This window comes from Lygodium microphyllum, chromosome 8 (assembly GCF_053477565.2).
Source record: "Lygodium microphyllum isolate KBCC chromosome 8, Lygodium_microphyllum_v1.1.10, whole genome shotgun sequence".
Lineage (NCBI taxonomy): Eukaryota > Viridiplantae > Streptophyta > Polypodiopsida > Schizaeales > Lygodiaceae > Lygodium > Lygodium microphyllum.
In genome coordinates, this window is record NC_141142.1 from 26,417,368 (window position 1) to 26,432,984 (window position 15,617).

General features: G+C 41.8%; 1 protein-coding gene and 1 pseudogene across 1 annotated transcript; both read right to left on the minus strand.

The window, feature by feature from the left end:
• Positions 1-350: 350 nt before the first annotated feature.
• Positions 351-9,896, minus strand: LOC148032082 (uncharacterized). The gene is made up of 6 exons (XM_087683878.1): positions 9,757-9,896; positions 1,632-2,447; positions 993-1,109; positions 772-951; positions 559-677; positions 351-427 (listed from the first exon to the last, which is right to left on the minus strand). Exons 1-6 carry the CDS (start codon positions 9,894-9,896, stop codon positions 351-353), a joined length of 1,449 nt encoding a protein of 482 aa, XP_087540004.1.
• A 709-nt stretch (positions 9,897-10,605) lies between these two features.
• LOC148032083 (uncharacterized) lies at positions 10,606-11,705 on the minus strand (annotated as a pseudogene).
• Between the last annotated feature and the right edge of the window lie 3,912 nt (positions 11,706-15,617).

Genomic DNA, 15,617 nt, shown 5'->3' on the forward strand with positions numbered 1-15,617 from the left:
CAAGATAGGTGCTTCTACTGTGGCTATTCCTAATCTTTTTGCACAAGCTGGTGAGATAAAGGAATGTGTACTGCCACAATCAATCAGGGTCTTGAAACTTTTACCTTGATAGTTTGACGAGGTCTGAATCACTGAGAACTGGCGATTCGGCCCTTTCTTGTGAAGAGTGGTGTCGAAGGATTTGCCAAAGCAAAGCAAAGTCGTGTCTACAGAAGACCTTGACTAATTTCAGGATAGAAGATCAATCAGGTGAATAAGCAAGATGAGAAAATGATGCCAAGACTTTGTTTTATTTCTGCCAATAACAAATACAAGGTTGAATTCTACTGAGGTTATGGAAGAAAAAGAGGTCATGAGCGCACAGAAATGGCTTCTCGCATTGACCACCACAGTAACTTTTGATCTGCATTCTTAAGACCTTTCAACGCTGCAAAAAAAATTACAAGCAATGCTGTATTTTTTTTAAAAAAAAAACTCATGGGCCTCTTCCAGCTTCAAACTCTCCTGTGCTAGACGAAGGGATAAGATGCTCATCAATGATCATTAAGATGTCATTACAGATCTTCGAAAGTTCTTCCTCTACTTTATGTCTGTACTCTTTGATCCGTTTTACATTCTGTTCATTGGATTTTACTTCTTCTTTCTGTACAATAGATGACTTTATCCGCCAAGAAGCTCTGCGTGCACCAATAACATTCTTGTAGCCCACTGAAAGTAGATTCCTCTCTTCTACAGTGAGCTCAACATCAAGTTTTCAGGGCTAATCCAAGCCGAATAGGATGAGTAGGTGGCAGATCTGTCGCAGCTGTATTTGTAGCAGCCTGGTAAGCTTTAAGGGACTGGTCTGCAGCTTCTTTCCTTTCACTACCAATCTTGAACTCTGCTAAATATCGGTAATAGTCACCTTTCATCTTGTAGTAAAATACTGTGGATTCTCCTGTAGGTCGAATGCTGAAAAATATTTTTAATTATCCTCATGATCCTCAGCATACTTCATACGAACACGTTCAAATACTTCTGAATCGAAATCAACATCTTGGGATAAAACAGGAGGTTTCCTCTCCGAAACTTGCCGCTTGCATATGAAGACAACTTCTGAGGACTCTTGTCTAGCACAGTTTGATATAGAAGGGAAGTTTTGCACACTGCGAGGAGGGCCTTCTCCAAGAGATGCCGTTTTACAAAGGTACTTTCCCTTCTTATTTTCATCCTGGATTCATGTCCGTTGCCTTCTCTCTGTAAATTTGCCCCTTTTAAGCACGATCATGGGTGCTTCAGGTGTCCTCCTCCTCGTCATTCTGAACACAGAGCTCGCCTCCTCCCAGACCAGACAACGATCCTCCCTTTCTGTTTTTTTCTCCTACCCCGAAAAACATTCGATTCTTTGTTTTTGTTTTTGTTTTTTTTAAAGATCCTCCCACAATAGCCTTAGAAAAGCCGCCTTCTTTCAAATTTTGACATGCCTTTGTAATCTTGTTTTCTTGGTATCTTAACACGTGGTTCAAAATTGATAAGCCTTTCAAAATAAACATGTATACAGCTCTTATCTAACATTTTGAAGGTGAGCCAAATTTCTCTTGCAATGTGCCTACCACTGAGAGAGAAATGTGCTAAATCTGGTTATCTTTTACTGCCATTTGCCTGTTGCCACTGTTATTTCCAGGACTTTGTTCTTCACATCTAAAAGTCTGCAACACTGCCTCCTTGGAACAGAGAACCAATGATCATTTAGTGGCTTGGCTGAAACTTGAATATGCTCCACTTCCTTGGGAGGAAGAACTCTGGAGAAGCAAAAAGACCTCCTTTTCCTCTCGTCAATGCTTGTATCCCGCTTATACCTACTCACAACCACCTCATTCTCTCCCATGACTATGTCTTTCAATAAGAAAACAAATGGCCTGTTGCAGATTGACCTCAAGGACCTTCTTGTGTCCACGTCAAAATCAGTTCCACTATCTCTTGAATTCCAAGCCTTGAAGGTGATTTCTGGTCTTTGTAAATCCCTTGGAAGAAGGATGTAAGGATAGACTTGGACAGCATACCCTAGCGAGATTGAAATAGACAGTTTCTGAGCTCGGTTGTAGCAGATGCATTGTTGCAAGAAGCTGCTTTGTTCTGTCCGCATAGCTTTAGTAAGATGTTGCATAGCACCCAAGACATCAAACTTGGGGAAAACAGGATCCACCTCGTCCAGATGGTAAATAGATAAGAAAGGAGCAGTTGGATGGGCTGACAGTAACCCGAAAGGATTACCATGTACATCAAACTGATGAAAGTCAGGTTCTTTCGTTAGTGGTATACCTAGCTCCGTGATGCAAGAATGTAGTCGGTCATCGCTCCCGAACAGAAAAGGATATCTTTCCAAGCATTCATCCAGCATTTTGGATAAGGTCTGTGCGAGCGGGTAGCTGATAGCTATACCCCCGAATGGTTCTCTGATGGATTGCCTATGTAGTACATCTCCCAAAACTCCTGTGAGCTATTGATCAAAACCTCCTCGTCTAGGTTGACTGACCACTTGGCAAGACATGCCAACTAGAGCATTATTGATAAGTTCCTCTTGCTCCAAACCCTCTTCCACGCATAACAAAAGTATAAACACAACAATTAGATATGTACAAAGTATAAAATCCCACACACACAACTTTTGGGTGAATTTCACACCTCGAATGCGCAGCAATACGACATCCACCCCCTCTAATCCTGCGCATCCTTCGGATGGGCCAACTATCCATGATCGTTATCATCAAGATCCACAAACAGATCAATCTCTTCATTATGCATTTCCGGTATATCAACAAGATTATCTATCATATCATTTGTCTCTTCCATTGGAGTTTCTTCTCGTTGCTCTTCTCTTGCAAATTCTTCCAATGCATAATCTTCATCATCTCTTTTCTTGAAAATCTTGATTCTTTTTCCAGCAATAGGCACTCTAAGCACTGTCCCATCCAATTCTGTCAACTCATATGTTGCATTATCAAAGACATGTCTGACTGTGTACGGCCCAAACCATCTTTTCACCATCTTCCGAAGTGCAGTATGCTGATTTTCAAGGCTGCTATCAAAGACTAATACCCAGTCTCCCTCTTATATTGCTCTAGGCCGCAAGCGATGCCTGCTGTCAAACCTGTCCTTATTTCTTAGTATAGCAACCTTCAACCTGTCAATAGCTAGCTGAATATCCTCTAGTCTTCTCTCCAACTGTCGAATCCGAAGAGCTAAGAGCTCCTCTCTCGTCAAATCCTCCTGCCAAGGTAAAACTGACCAAGTCAAAGCACAAGTCTCAGTCCGGCATAACCGGTTTCTGACCATACATCAACTCTGCAGGCATATATCCTGTGGTAACACTGTGAGTCGTACGATCAGCCCACAAAGCAAATGGTAGAAGTCTCGGCCATTCTCCAATCCGTCCTCTGCATGCTTTGGCTAATGCTTTTACTATCGGCGGATGCCCTCTTTCACTCTTCCCATTTCCCTTTGGATTGTATGTTGTGGTTAGAGCCAACTTGGTTCCTAGTTGAGAGAAAAAATCCCTAGCTTCATCTGCATCCAATTCACCGTGATCCGCAGTGATCTTACCCACACAGCCATACCTGCAGAAAATTTCTTCCAATAAGAACTTACACACTGCACTAGTGGTCTTCGTTCTCAAAGATCTGCCCTCAACATGATTGGTAAGATCCTCTCTAGCCAAAACAATATACCTCATCTGCCATAGACCCATAGGCATAGTAACCAAGTCAACTACCCACTTATAATGAATGCATAGCGGATAGGTCGGATGAAGCTCATCTGGATGACGTACTACCGAATACATTTGGCAGTCCCTGCAAGTCTCTACAAAGTGAGAAACATCTCTATACATGCCTTTCCACCAATATTTCTCCTTGATTTTCTCATAAGTAGCCCACACTCCTCTATGACCAGCCCAAGGACTCTCATGAAACTCCCTCATCACCTGTAACTGTGTCTCTCTATCTCGCAGACAACCCGCAAAGGTAATCCGCCTCTTTTCTTCTGATGCTTCCAAAGAAATCCGTCCTTGAGAAAATAACCATAGGCTTTCCTTCTGATCTTATTGAACTATTCATCTATCCATTCATCTCTTTTGCTTAGTGTACTAAGGTACTTGCCAATCTGCAACCAATCTCCAACATAGAGTTCTTCTATGAAAGCCACAATATCATAGACATGGCAAACATGATCAACCATAGCGGCTAAAATTTCTACATCATCCTCTTCTGCAAGTAGTTTTTCCTCATCATCATATCTGGCTCTAGACAACATATCTGCCAGTGGATTATCCTTTCCTGCTATGTGTTTGAATTCCGGATTTAATGACTTGATGTATGCAATCCATCTCAACATAGCTATATCCGGAGTAGAGCAACTTGTAATCATACCAATCAATGGCAAGCAATCTATCTCTACCACAACTGAAGCTCCAATAAAGTACTCCTTGTCACATTTGAGAGCCGTAACAATCCCCAGTAACTCCCTCTTGATTTGCGGATATCTCTTCTGTCTCTCATTTAGGAATTTCGCCCCAAATCGAATAGCATACCTGTTTCCATTTGCATCATCTTGACCCACAGCCCAACCTATGCCAATTGGACTAGTGTCAACTGTCAATACAATAGGCCTTCCGCAATTATAATCCGCTTTCCTAAGAGTAGGAGCAATCTGCAATAACTTCTTCAATTTCGGCATGGCTCTAGTGTGGCTCTCATCCCAATAGAATTTCTGCCCCTTTCGAAGCAGTTGATATAAACAATCTACTATGTGTGGAAAATGGGGTATCCAAATCATATAAAACACACAAGCTCCAATGAATCTCTGTACCTTTGAAGTGGTAGAACAATACTCCGTAATCTTGCCTATAGCATCCACCTTATCAGGTGAGGGTTTCCTGCCATAATACCCACACATATGTCCAACAATGACAACCTCATTCACTCCAAAAATAGATTTTTGCCCTGATAGTGTCAAGTTCACTTCTTCTAACTTGGCCAAAATCTTCTCACAAGCTGAAATATGATCAGCCACAAAGTATCTGCATCCCTGCTCATTTAGACTCTCATTTTTCTCTTCTTCTACACACCCCTTAATGGGTACATCATCCAAGAAAGGCATGGTAAGATGAGGTATGTAATCACGAAGGACCTTATGCATAGCATTCATCATATGCGCAACAGAATTAGTGGCACCTTGAGGCAAGGTACACATCCTGACAAGCCCAATAGGAGTTCTCATGGTGGTTATGTCCCTGCTTTCTAAAGCCAGCTAAAACTGACCATATCCCGAATACAAATCACCTAAAGAATAGATGGCACGTCCAGCAAATGCTTCTGCAAACTCATCCACAACTGGACCTATACCAACATTCCTGATAGTAACTCTGTTTACTGGTTGCATGTCCTGTATAAATCGGAGAGTACCATTCTTCTTTGGAACTGTAAACCACCTATTTGAGTATGGTGCAGATGAAGATTCAAGAATTCCCATCCTGATTTTCTCATTCAATAAGTCAATTAGCTTTGGCAGGTGTGCCTTAGGCACTGGAATAGGTCGGAGATTCCATGGAATATGAGGAATAGTAAAAATGACCATAGGAGCAACAATATCCGGATTCACACATCCAATCTCATGCGGGAAAAAAGCAAACCCCCTTCCATGTCGCTCAAGCATCTCCTGAAAGCATTGCTTCTCTGTGGGTAGCAAGAAATCACCATTTCCAATTTTCAATTCAGCAAGAGTTTCTGCTGAAAATTTATGGCCTATATGTTCCGGATTCCTCAAAATTGGCTATTTGGCAGCCCTCTCTATTTGCTGATCAGTATCAAGTGGAAGCGGTACAGCTACCGGCTTCACCTTCTTATCCACAGTCTTGTATTTCGTGTCAACCCTGGCTTCATTATGCTCTTCTACATTACTCAAATCTTGTTGTAAATCCGCAATTCTGCACTCCAATGGCTGAATATCCTCAGCCCTCTGCTCTATGGACTGCATAAGAACAGCCCTAAACTCTGGATGCTGAAATATTTCAGCAGTAAACTCTGTTGGCTGAAAGTTTTCAGCCCTTTGTGTCTCTGTAAGCTGATCATAATCAGCCGGAAACTCTGTTTGCTGAATTTCTTCAGCACTCAACACTTTTTGCTGAGTCATCTCAGCCTCTGACTCAATCTGTGACACAAAATCTGCAATTTCATGAAACATGCCCAGGGATTGCACTAATACATTACTGTGATAACTCTGCATATCAGCTTTCAGCATATCTTCCATCTCTGTCATCATATCTGTACAAATCATACTATCATACATCCCATCTATATGCTCATCATCCTCTAAAATTCTTGCATTTTTCAAATTTCTCTCCTTCCTGCATATGTACTGCCTGGCAGCTCTAGGCAACTTAGAAGTCTTCTGATAGCTCATCGAATTGTTTGCTGAAATCCCAACAAAACCAGAGGAGAAAACACTGCTGCCAGGAGGCGAGAACTCCAATCTCCTCTGCTCTGTACCACCATCGTCTCGCGAAACGGCGGTACCTAATGAAAACCCAAATCCCTCACAGTGGGCAAAGGTGCATCTCTGAGAGTATCCTTGTTTCTAACATCATTCACACACACAGTCATAAACGGAAGTGCTCTCATGCCATCTTTACTACGAATCCGTGCATAAGCAGATCCATCATCCATTACCTTTGTTTCCATGCACATCTCTGTGATGAATGGCTGTCCAAGAATTATGGGATATGAGCATGAATCCTACACAAAGAAATGAAAATCCTCCTCTACATCTCCAATAGAAACCCTGACACTGGGACAGGCAGCATACAAATCACCTGCAGTGTTGTTGGCGGCTCTCATATGCCACCCATGCTCTACATCCATAGGCCATCTGTTACTTTCATAAATTTCATGAACTATGAGATTAATCTCTGAACCATGATCCACCAAAGCAACATAAGGCACCTGTTTCTCTTCAATTTTTACCATCGTCTCTGTAGTTGCCCTAGCCCAATGACTCCGCGAAAAGTGACTACGCGGTATCAAGATAGGCTCATCAGTTTCAGCATAATGCATAGGCTGAACCCTCTTCTCTATCTGCGGAAAAATAGAAGCATTCTCAACCATAACCTTATCCTCATCCTCATCCAACTCCCCAATCAAAACTTCCTGTGTATCAGTAGTAGGCAATGAATGTCTTTTCCTCTTCAAGACCTCCTAAAACTGATCTTGAAACTCTCTTTTCGAGATGCCCAAAACCTCAGAAATAGTGAAAGTCACCTCACTGCCAAGTATCTTGTCATTAAAGATTTTCTTCATGTTCGTAGATGTCTCAATATCAGACATCAATCTAAACCCTGGCTGCTTTCTCTCTCTAGGCTCTTGCCTCTTTTCTCTCTTTTGAGCATCTTCCATCTGTCGTTTTGGCCTTGGTCTCAAAGACGGTCCTGTAGTAGGTGGAGTAACAAACTCACCCCCTCTAGTCTTTTTAGTTGCACTTGGATTTTCTTCATCCCTCTTACACTTCTCCTCAACAAGAACATCTGCTCCCTGAGACTTAGCCAAGTAGGCATAAATAGAGTACCTGTCTCAGATCTGATGCTAGAGCCTGCACTAGTCAAAACAGTCTGCTGAATTTTTTCCTTGTTTGCAGTCTCCATAGCATAAGTCCATACTGCTGACTGATTCTCTGATCCCTTCTCAATCTGGACTCCATATGCAGAAGCATCTTCTCTAGCTGTCACATAAGAAGTACGCGCAGCCATGTCATCCACTAACTTCTTCATTCCGCCTTTTCCAAAGTTGGTAGCAAGCGGAGCTCCTATTTCAGTCAACCAAATCTTACCATCTTGTCCCCAAAATACCAAATTCTTCCTCCTTGCATCCTGAAAAGATTCACAATCCTTGCAATGCTGATGATCCGTACTATCACACCAAATACATCTTCAATCTCTCCTAGGTGCACTAGGAGCACTCCTAGGTGCAGTAGGAGCACTGGAAGAAATAGTAGGCACAATCGAAGCAAACTGCTCTTTCAATTTTCCCACCAACTCCGCTTTAACTGACTCCAGTGTCAAATCCGTTATGCCTTTGATTATGTCATCAAGAGAGGTAGGCACTAAATGGAGTGGATGGTTTTGGAGCAGAAGGTGCTGGCATCAGTCGTGGAATAGGAGGAATGGAAACAGTAGGCACTGGCATAGGCCAAGAAACTGGCTGAGGAGGAGAAGAAATAACAGGGATAGAAGCAGGCATAGGAGCAGAAGATGGTGTCGGTGTCATAGAACCATTCTGTAGGCAGGTCTTCCATATCCTTCTCTTGGTCAAAGTCGAGACTGCATCCTGGGCATCTTGCCAATCTGTTTTAAGACCCATAGGCTTCATGCGATCCTCAAGAAGCTCTCCCAATTCTTCCTGAAGAGCAGGATCTGCGGCTTGCAAGAAAAGCTCAACTTTCTCAACATCCAATGCTCTTTGTTCAATGGCATCAAGCTAACTATACCTCTCTTCAAATTCTCGAATCAACTCTTAGGGCAGCTAGACCTTTGTTTGGCATGTAGACCCACTCCCGGAATGACCGCTGTGTAGCCATACCAAAGTCCTCAAGGAAATACTCTTCTTTCAGGGCCTTCTTAAAATCTTTCCAATGCGAATTTTGAATAAAAAGATCAGTCACTTTTGCCCTCAAGGCGGGTGTGACAAGATGAAGGAAGTACTTACTCATAAGTCCAGCTGGAACTCCAAAAAACCCCATCTTGATCTCATATGTCTTCAAATATGCTGAAACATTACGGCCATCAAATAACTTCTTCTCATTCTCAACTGCTTCAATCGCCTTAGTTGCGCTGTTTGCATTCTCCTGCTCCGAATATAGTTCCCTTTGCTGAGACAACTGTTGTTGATGCAATTGCTGCTGCTGCTGCATATACAATTATGTCTGCTGATTTTGAAGCTGCATATACATGGACATATTCTGCAAAATCTGCTTTAGATCATCTGTTGAAGTACTTGATGCAACAGTCAATGATGGAGCTGAAGTAGAGGACACAACTGGAATTGTAGAAGAGGCTGAAATAGATGCTAAAGTATCTTCCATCCTGAAATTTCTACGACGCTTTCACGTCGGGTTCACCAAAGATGTCGAAGGATTTGCCAAAGCAAAGCAAAGTCATGTCTACAGAAGACCTTGACTAATTTCAGGATAGAAGATCAATCAGGTGAATAAGCAAGATGAGAAAATGATGCCAAGACTTTGTTTTATTTCTGCCAATAACAAATACAAGGTTGAATTCTACTGAGGTTATGGAAGAAAAAGAGGTCATGAGCGCACAGAAATGGCTTCTCGCATTGACCACCACAGTAACTTTTGATCTGCATTCTTAAGACCTTTAAACGCTGCAAAAAAAATTACAAGCAATGCTGTATTTTTTTTAATTTTTTTTACTCATGGACGGAGCGCTTCCAGCTTCAAACTCTCCTGTGCTAGACGAAGGGATAAGATGCTCATCAATGATCATTAAGATGCCATTACAGATCTTCCAAAGTTCTTCCTCTACTTTATGTCTATACTCTTTGATCCATTTTACATTCTGTTCATTGGATTTTGCTTCTTCTTTCTATATAATAGATGACTCTATCCGCCAAGAAGCTCTGCGTGCACCAATAACATTCTTGTAGCCCACTGAAAGTAGATTCCTCTCTTCTACAGTGAGCTCAACATCAAGTTTTCAGGGCTAATCCAAGCCGAATAGGATGAGTAGGTGGCAGATCTGTCGCAGCTGTATTTGTAGTAGCTTGGTAAGCTTTAAGGGACTGATCTGCAGCTTCTTTCCTTTCACTACCAGTCTTGAACTCTGCTAAATATCGGTAATAGTCACCTTTCATCTTGTAGTAAAATACTGTGGATTCTCTTGTAGGTCGAATGCTAAAAAATATTTTTAATTATCCTTATGATCCTCAAGATACTTCATACGAACACGTTCAAATACTTCTAAATCGGCATCAACATCCTCGGATAAAATATGAGGTTTCCTCTCCGAAACTTGCCGCTTGCATATGAAGACAACTTCTGAGGACTCTTGTCTAGCACAGTTTGATACAGAAGGGAAGTTTTGCCACTGCGAGGAGGGCCTTCTCCATGAGATGCCGTTTTACAAAGGTACTTTCCCTTCTTATTTTCATCCTGGATTCATGTCCGTTGGCTTCACTCTGTAAATTTGCCCCTTTTAAGCACGATCCTGGGTGCTTCAGGTGTCCTCCTCCTCGTCATTCTGAACACAGAGCTCGCCTCCTCCCAGACCAGACGACAATCCTCCCTTTCTGTTTTTTTCTCCTACCCCGAAAAACATTTGATTCTCTGTTTTTTTTTTTTTTTTAAAGATCCTCCCACAATAGCCTCAGAAAAGCCGCCTTCTTCCAAATTTTGACATGCCTTTGTAATCTTGTTTTCTTGGTATCTTAACACGTGGTTCAAAATTGATAAGCCTTTCGAAATAAACATGTATATAGCTCTTATCTAACATTTTGAAGGTGAGCCAAACTTCTCTTGCAATGTGCCTACCAGCGAGAGAAATGTGCTAAAGCTGGTTATCTTTTACTGCCATTTGCTTGTTGCCACTGTTATTTCCAGGACTTTGTTCTTCACATCTAAAAGTCTGCAACACTGCCTCCTTGGAATAGAGAACCAATGATCATTTAGTGGCTTGGCTGAAACTTGAATATGCTCCACTTCCTCGGGAGGAAGAACTCTAGGGAAGCAAAAAGACCTCCTTTTCCTCTCGTCAATGCTTGTATCCCGCTTATACCTACTCACAACCACCTCATTCTCTCCCATGACTATGTCTTCCAAGAAGAAAGTAAATGGCCTGTTTTGCAGATTGACCTCAAGGACCTTCTTGTGTCCATGTCAAAATCAGTTCCACTATCTCTTGAATTCCAAGCCTTGAAGGTGATTTCTGGTCTTTGTTAATCCCTTGGAAGAAGGATGTAAGGATAGACTTGGACAGCATACCCTAGCGAGATTGAAATAGAGAGTTTCTGAGCTTGGTTCTAGCAGATGCATTGTTGCAAGAAGCTGCTTGGTTCTATCCGCATAGCTTTAGTAAGATGTTGCATAGCACCCAAGACATCAAACTTGGGGAAAACAGGATCCACCTCATCCAGATGGTAAATAGATAAGAAAGGAGCAGTTGGATGGGCTGATAATAACCCGAAAGGATTACCATGTACATCAAACTGATGAAAGTCAGGTTCTTTCGTCAGTGGTACACCTAGCTCTGTGATGCAAGCATGTAGTCGGTCATTGCTCCCGAACAGAAAAGGATATCTTTCCAAGCATTCATCCAGCATTTTGGATAAGGTCTGTGCGAGCGGGTAGCTGATAGCTATACCCCCGAATGGTTCTCTGATGGATTGCCTATGTAGTACATCTCCCAAAACTCCCGTGAGCTGTTGATCAAAACCTCCTCGTCTAGGTTGATTGACCACTTGGCAAGACATGCCAACTAGAGCATTATTGATAAGTTCCTCTTGCTCCAAACCCTCTTCCACGCAGAACAAAAGTATAAACACAACAACTAGATATGTACAAAGTATCAAATCCCACACACACAACTTTTGGGTGAATTTCACACCTCGAATGCGCATCAATACGACAGTGGCATGGACTATCACCCTTTCAAACTCTGCTTCCATGGTCGGATCTTCTTCTTCTTCACACATTTTCCTATTGGAAACGCAAGCGGTTCTTCCTTTGCCTCGGGTAGCAGATCCCTGACCATAGCCCGTTGTCGTACTACTGTGCATCTGAGGTGTGGAATCCACCAAAATGTTGTGTGTGTGACATTTGTTACTTTGTACATACTTAGTCGTTGTGTTTGCATTTTGTTTTGCGTGGGTAGTATAGTAGAGAGAGGAGCTTTACTGGCCTGGAGCTTTACCGGCCTGGATAAAAAAAAAGCAGGACATTCAGAAAGTTCTTGTTTTGGACGCTGCTGGTCATCGTGGGGAAAAAGGTTGTTGATATTCTGGGGGGAAAAGGGGAGTTCAAGACAGGAAGAAAAGGGATCCGTACTAATGGTTTTCGAGTCTTCTTCTTGACAGAGATTTCCTCTGCATTATCCAGAACGAGATTCATATATTCATCAAAGCTGATAATGCGCCCTTCAATCCTCAGATTTTTCTGCTTGAAAAGCCAGATTTGGATGTGGGATTTACTTTGAAGGAATCGAAATATAAGATTTTTCGATAATCAGAGGAGGAGTCCTGCAACTATGGAAGGACACACATGCTGCTACAACAGAGGAATGATGAGTTTGAAAGATGAAACCTCCTTTGAAGGTGATGAATAACGGCGGACTAGGAGGTGAACTCTAAAGATGAAGCAAAAGGACGGGACGCAGATCGAACGCAAAAGCTGTGAAGACGAATGCTGAGTTGGGAGAGAAAGCAAGAAAATTGGAAGAGGATCGAATGCTGAGTCGAGAGAGAAGGCAAGAGAATTGGAAAAATTGAAGGAACACACTATGAAGACAAGCTTCGGTCCAATTTCCGTTTTTGTCTATGGAGATGAACGCAAGCCGACACTCGCAACTTATCTAGACATCACTTTAAATTATATGTCGTGCTTCCTGGGACTCGTGTTCGTTTTGATCTCTCCTGCGGAATTTGCAGGTGGTGAACTAGAAGGTTATTTCTAAAGTGCGCTCTTGAAATCTCGCAGCTGCAAGTTTCAGTTTATGCTGATCCATAACATAAATGATTGATACCGAGTGTGTTACCCAATGGATACTGGTAACTGAAGCAGTCGTTGGAAAATGGATCAGTGAGCTGCATGATTCAGAAGCAGATTATAATCTCAGTAGCTTTAAGAATGGATACAATAGATGCCACCAGAGCTGAACTTGCCTTGATAAAATAGTTTCTGAGCCAATCTGAGGCCATGGATAAGATATGTCGAGCAATTCAGTATGGTTCCAAGTTTATCAGTGCTGGTGAACCAGGAGTGGCCCGAGAAGTTGACAAATCTACAAGTTTAGCTCGGAAAGTTTTCCGTTTGTTTAAGTATGTCAATGAGTTAGAAGCCTTACTAAGACCACCATCTAAAGATACACCAGTACCATTGATCCTACTTGCAAAGTCCAAAAGCTCACTGATGGCTACATTTTTTTCTACTTGATCAACTGGGTTGAAGCTTTATGATCCAGGCTATTTCAACACGACACCTGTATGATCATCTATTTCATACATTGATGGGAACAAAGGGATATTGCGTTATAAAGGATATCCTATGGAGGAGCTAGCAGAAAACAACACATTTACAGAGGTGGCTAATCTCTTGATGTATAGAAATTTGTCAAATAAGGAACAGTTATTAAGCTGGGAAGCAGCCATAGCCCAACATTCAGACTTACTAGAAGGTGTCCTGTCTTTAATAGCAGCTTTGCCACAAAATGCCCATCCTATGGGGCTCTTGTTGGGTTGATCAATGCATTGTCATCATTCCATCCAGATGCAAACCCTGCCTTTAAGGGACAAGACCTTTACAAGTCCAAAACTGTTCGAGACAAACAGGTTGTACATATACTTGGGAAGGTGCCAAGTTTGGCAGCTGCAATCTACTCACACATGAAAGGAAGGTTCACTCAATACAATAGGTTGTGCATGACCATGAACACTATTGATCTTTCCAACTGATCAACATCACAGGAGTCAATTGCAGTCATATCAGGCCTGGAATTGAAACTAAGTGTTGCTGGGCATGATTGTTAAAAATATTCTTTTGCTCAATGCACATTATGCTGGAGTTGCTGTTGCATATTTGTATTCATTCACTTGATTGATCTTCCAGCTTGACATTTATCAAGGTCTTCTGTAGACACGACTTTGCTTTCGAAAACCCTTCAACATCTTTGGTGAACCCGATGTGAAAGCATCGCATATATTTCAGGATGGAAAATACTTCAACATCCATTTCAGCCTCTTCTACGATTCTTGCTGTGTCCCTACATTTCGTGAATGTGGGCAAGTATTTAGGGTATAGGAGTTTCAGTTTTTGGCAATACGTGCAACTAGGTAAATGTCTTCACTAGGCTCACCCTAGTCAGTTCCTTGGGATACGTCGCATTGAATTAACCCTTTTCTAATTGAGTACTTCGCGGGTTTAGGTGTTTAGGTTTATGCCAGTTTAAGCTATTTATTTTTAAAGATAATTACGCTATCATTTCCATAACCACATGACTTATTGTCTACACATAAGATGATTTTCAAATCCTAACTTTTCGGTTTTAAGATCAAGTATAGGTTAGGTTATATCCTAATTCCAATGAATCATTTTATAACATGTGAACAAGATTCATGCTAAAACATGTAGCCTTTTACTACTTTCATTTTCGAATGAATTTGTCGTATGTAGAACTTACACACTCTTTCATTGCTTTAAGTCTTTAGGCCACTTTCCTGGATTAAAATCTTCTTCATACAACCGTAGCAATTTCCTACGGTTTCTAGCAACTTTCTTTAGGAATTATTTCGAAAAAGATGCTCAATAATGCAATATGCGGTTTATTTCTTCGACGTGTACTATCACAATTCTGTTTTGTAAAAATGGACATTAATCAAATTTCAATTTATTGCAATGCATAAAACTACTTGCTAGAAATGCATATCAATTTTATGCTCACTTTATTTTGTTCATTTTATTGAAAATACTAATGGCCGAACTCTTCCATCGTGAGCTAATTCTTTCAAAATTAACCAAAGTATTTAAGACAAAAAAAATGCATCCTATCTCCAAAAATCATCCACGCATGATTGAATTATAACAACGTAAAATAAAAATTAGGAAGGAAAACCTGGACTTGTGGTGAGATGTCCACGTGGATGCTAGGAGACGATCCTCCTACGGTTGCACCTTGGGCTTTCTTAGGGGCCATTTCAAATTTAGCCTTTTCACCTTGGGCACAGAGTTACGATCTTGTCCATCTTCTTCTTATGCAAACTCCCTTTGTGAATTGGCTTTAGAAGGCCTTAAAACCGGCTAGGGGAGGAAAAATCCACAAGAAGGCTTTGAGGACTTGTGGGAAACCTTACGGTAAGGGTATTAGGTGGAATTCGCACGGAATTGGATGGAAAAAAAATCCAGGAGGGCGGAAGGCATAAGAACGGTGATAGGGGCTTTGGGAATGGGCCACAAGAAAGGATTTAAGGGCTTTGGATTGCAAGGGGGTGGGAAAACCCATGAGAAGGGTTTTAAAACCTGGGGAGGAGGATTTATCAAACCTCTTTGGAAGGCCTTTTGAAGGCCCACAGGGAAAAGGGGGGGGAGAAAAGGGTGTAGAAGACCCTTTAGGATATAGGGAATCCTTTTGTGGGGGGGGAAAAGGGGCTTAAAGAGCCCTTAGGAGGGAATTTCGAGAGGGTGGGAGGAAAGTGTATGAAAGGGGCTTTTAGGAAGGAATTCTTGTATGGGGGGGAAAAATAGGGGTTTTAAGGAGTACATATGAGGGCCCTTCAAGGAAAATGTTGGGGGGAAGAGGGGGCTTATAGAGCCCTTAGGAGGAAATCTCGTGTGTGGGGGTGCTATATGAAAGAGGCACATGAAGGGGC

What these genes read in the sequence shown, in the direction of transcription:
- LOC148032082 (XM_087683878.1), bottom strand. Translation starts at nt 9,896, where the DNA reads ATGAAAGGTGACTATTACCGATATTTAGCAGAGTTCAAGACTGGTAGT. An exon ending in GTGGCAACAGGCAAATGGCA is followed by an intron (nt 1,110 to 1,631) that starts GTAAAAGATAAC and finishes AAACTGTGCTAG; the next exon opens with ACAAGAGTCCTCAGAAGTTG. An exon ending in GGAAGAACTTTCGAAGATCT is followed by an intron (nt 428 to 558) that starts GTAATGACATCT and finishes TTTTTTTTGCAG; the next exon opens with CGTTGAAAGGTCTTAAGAAT.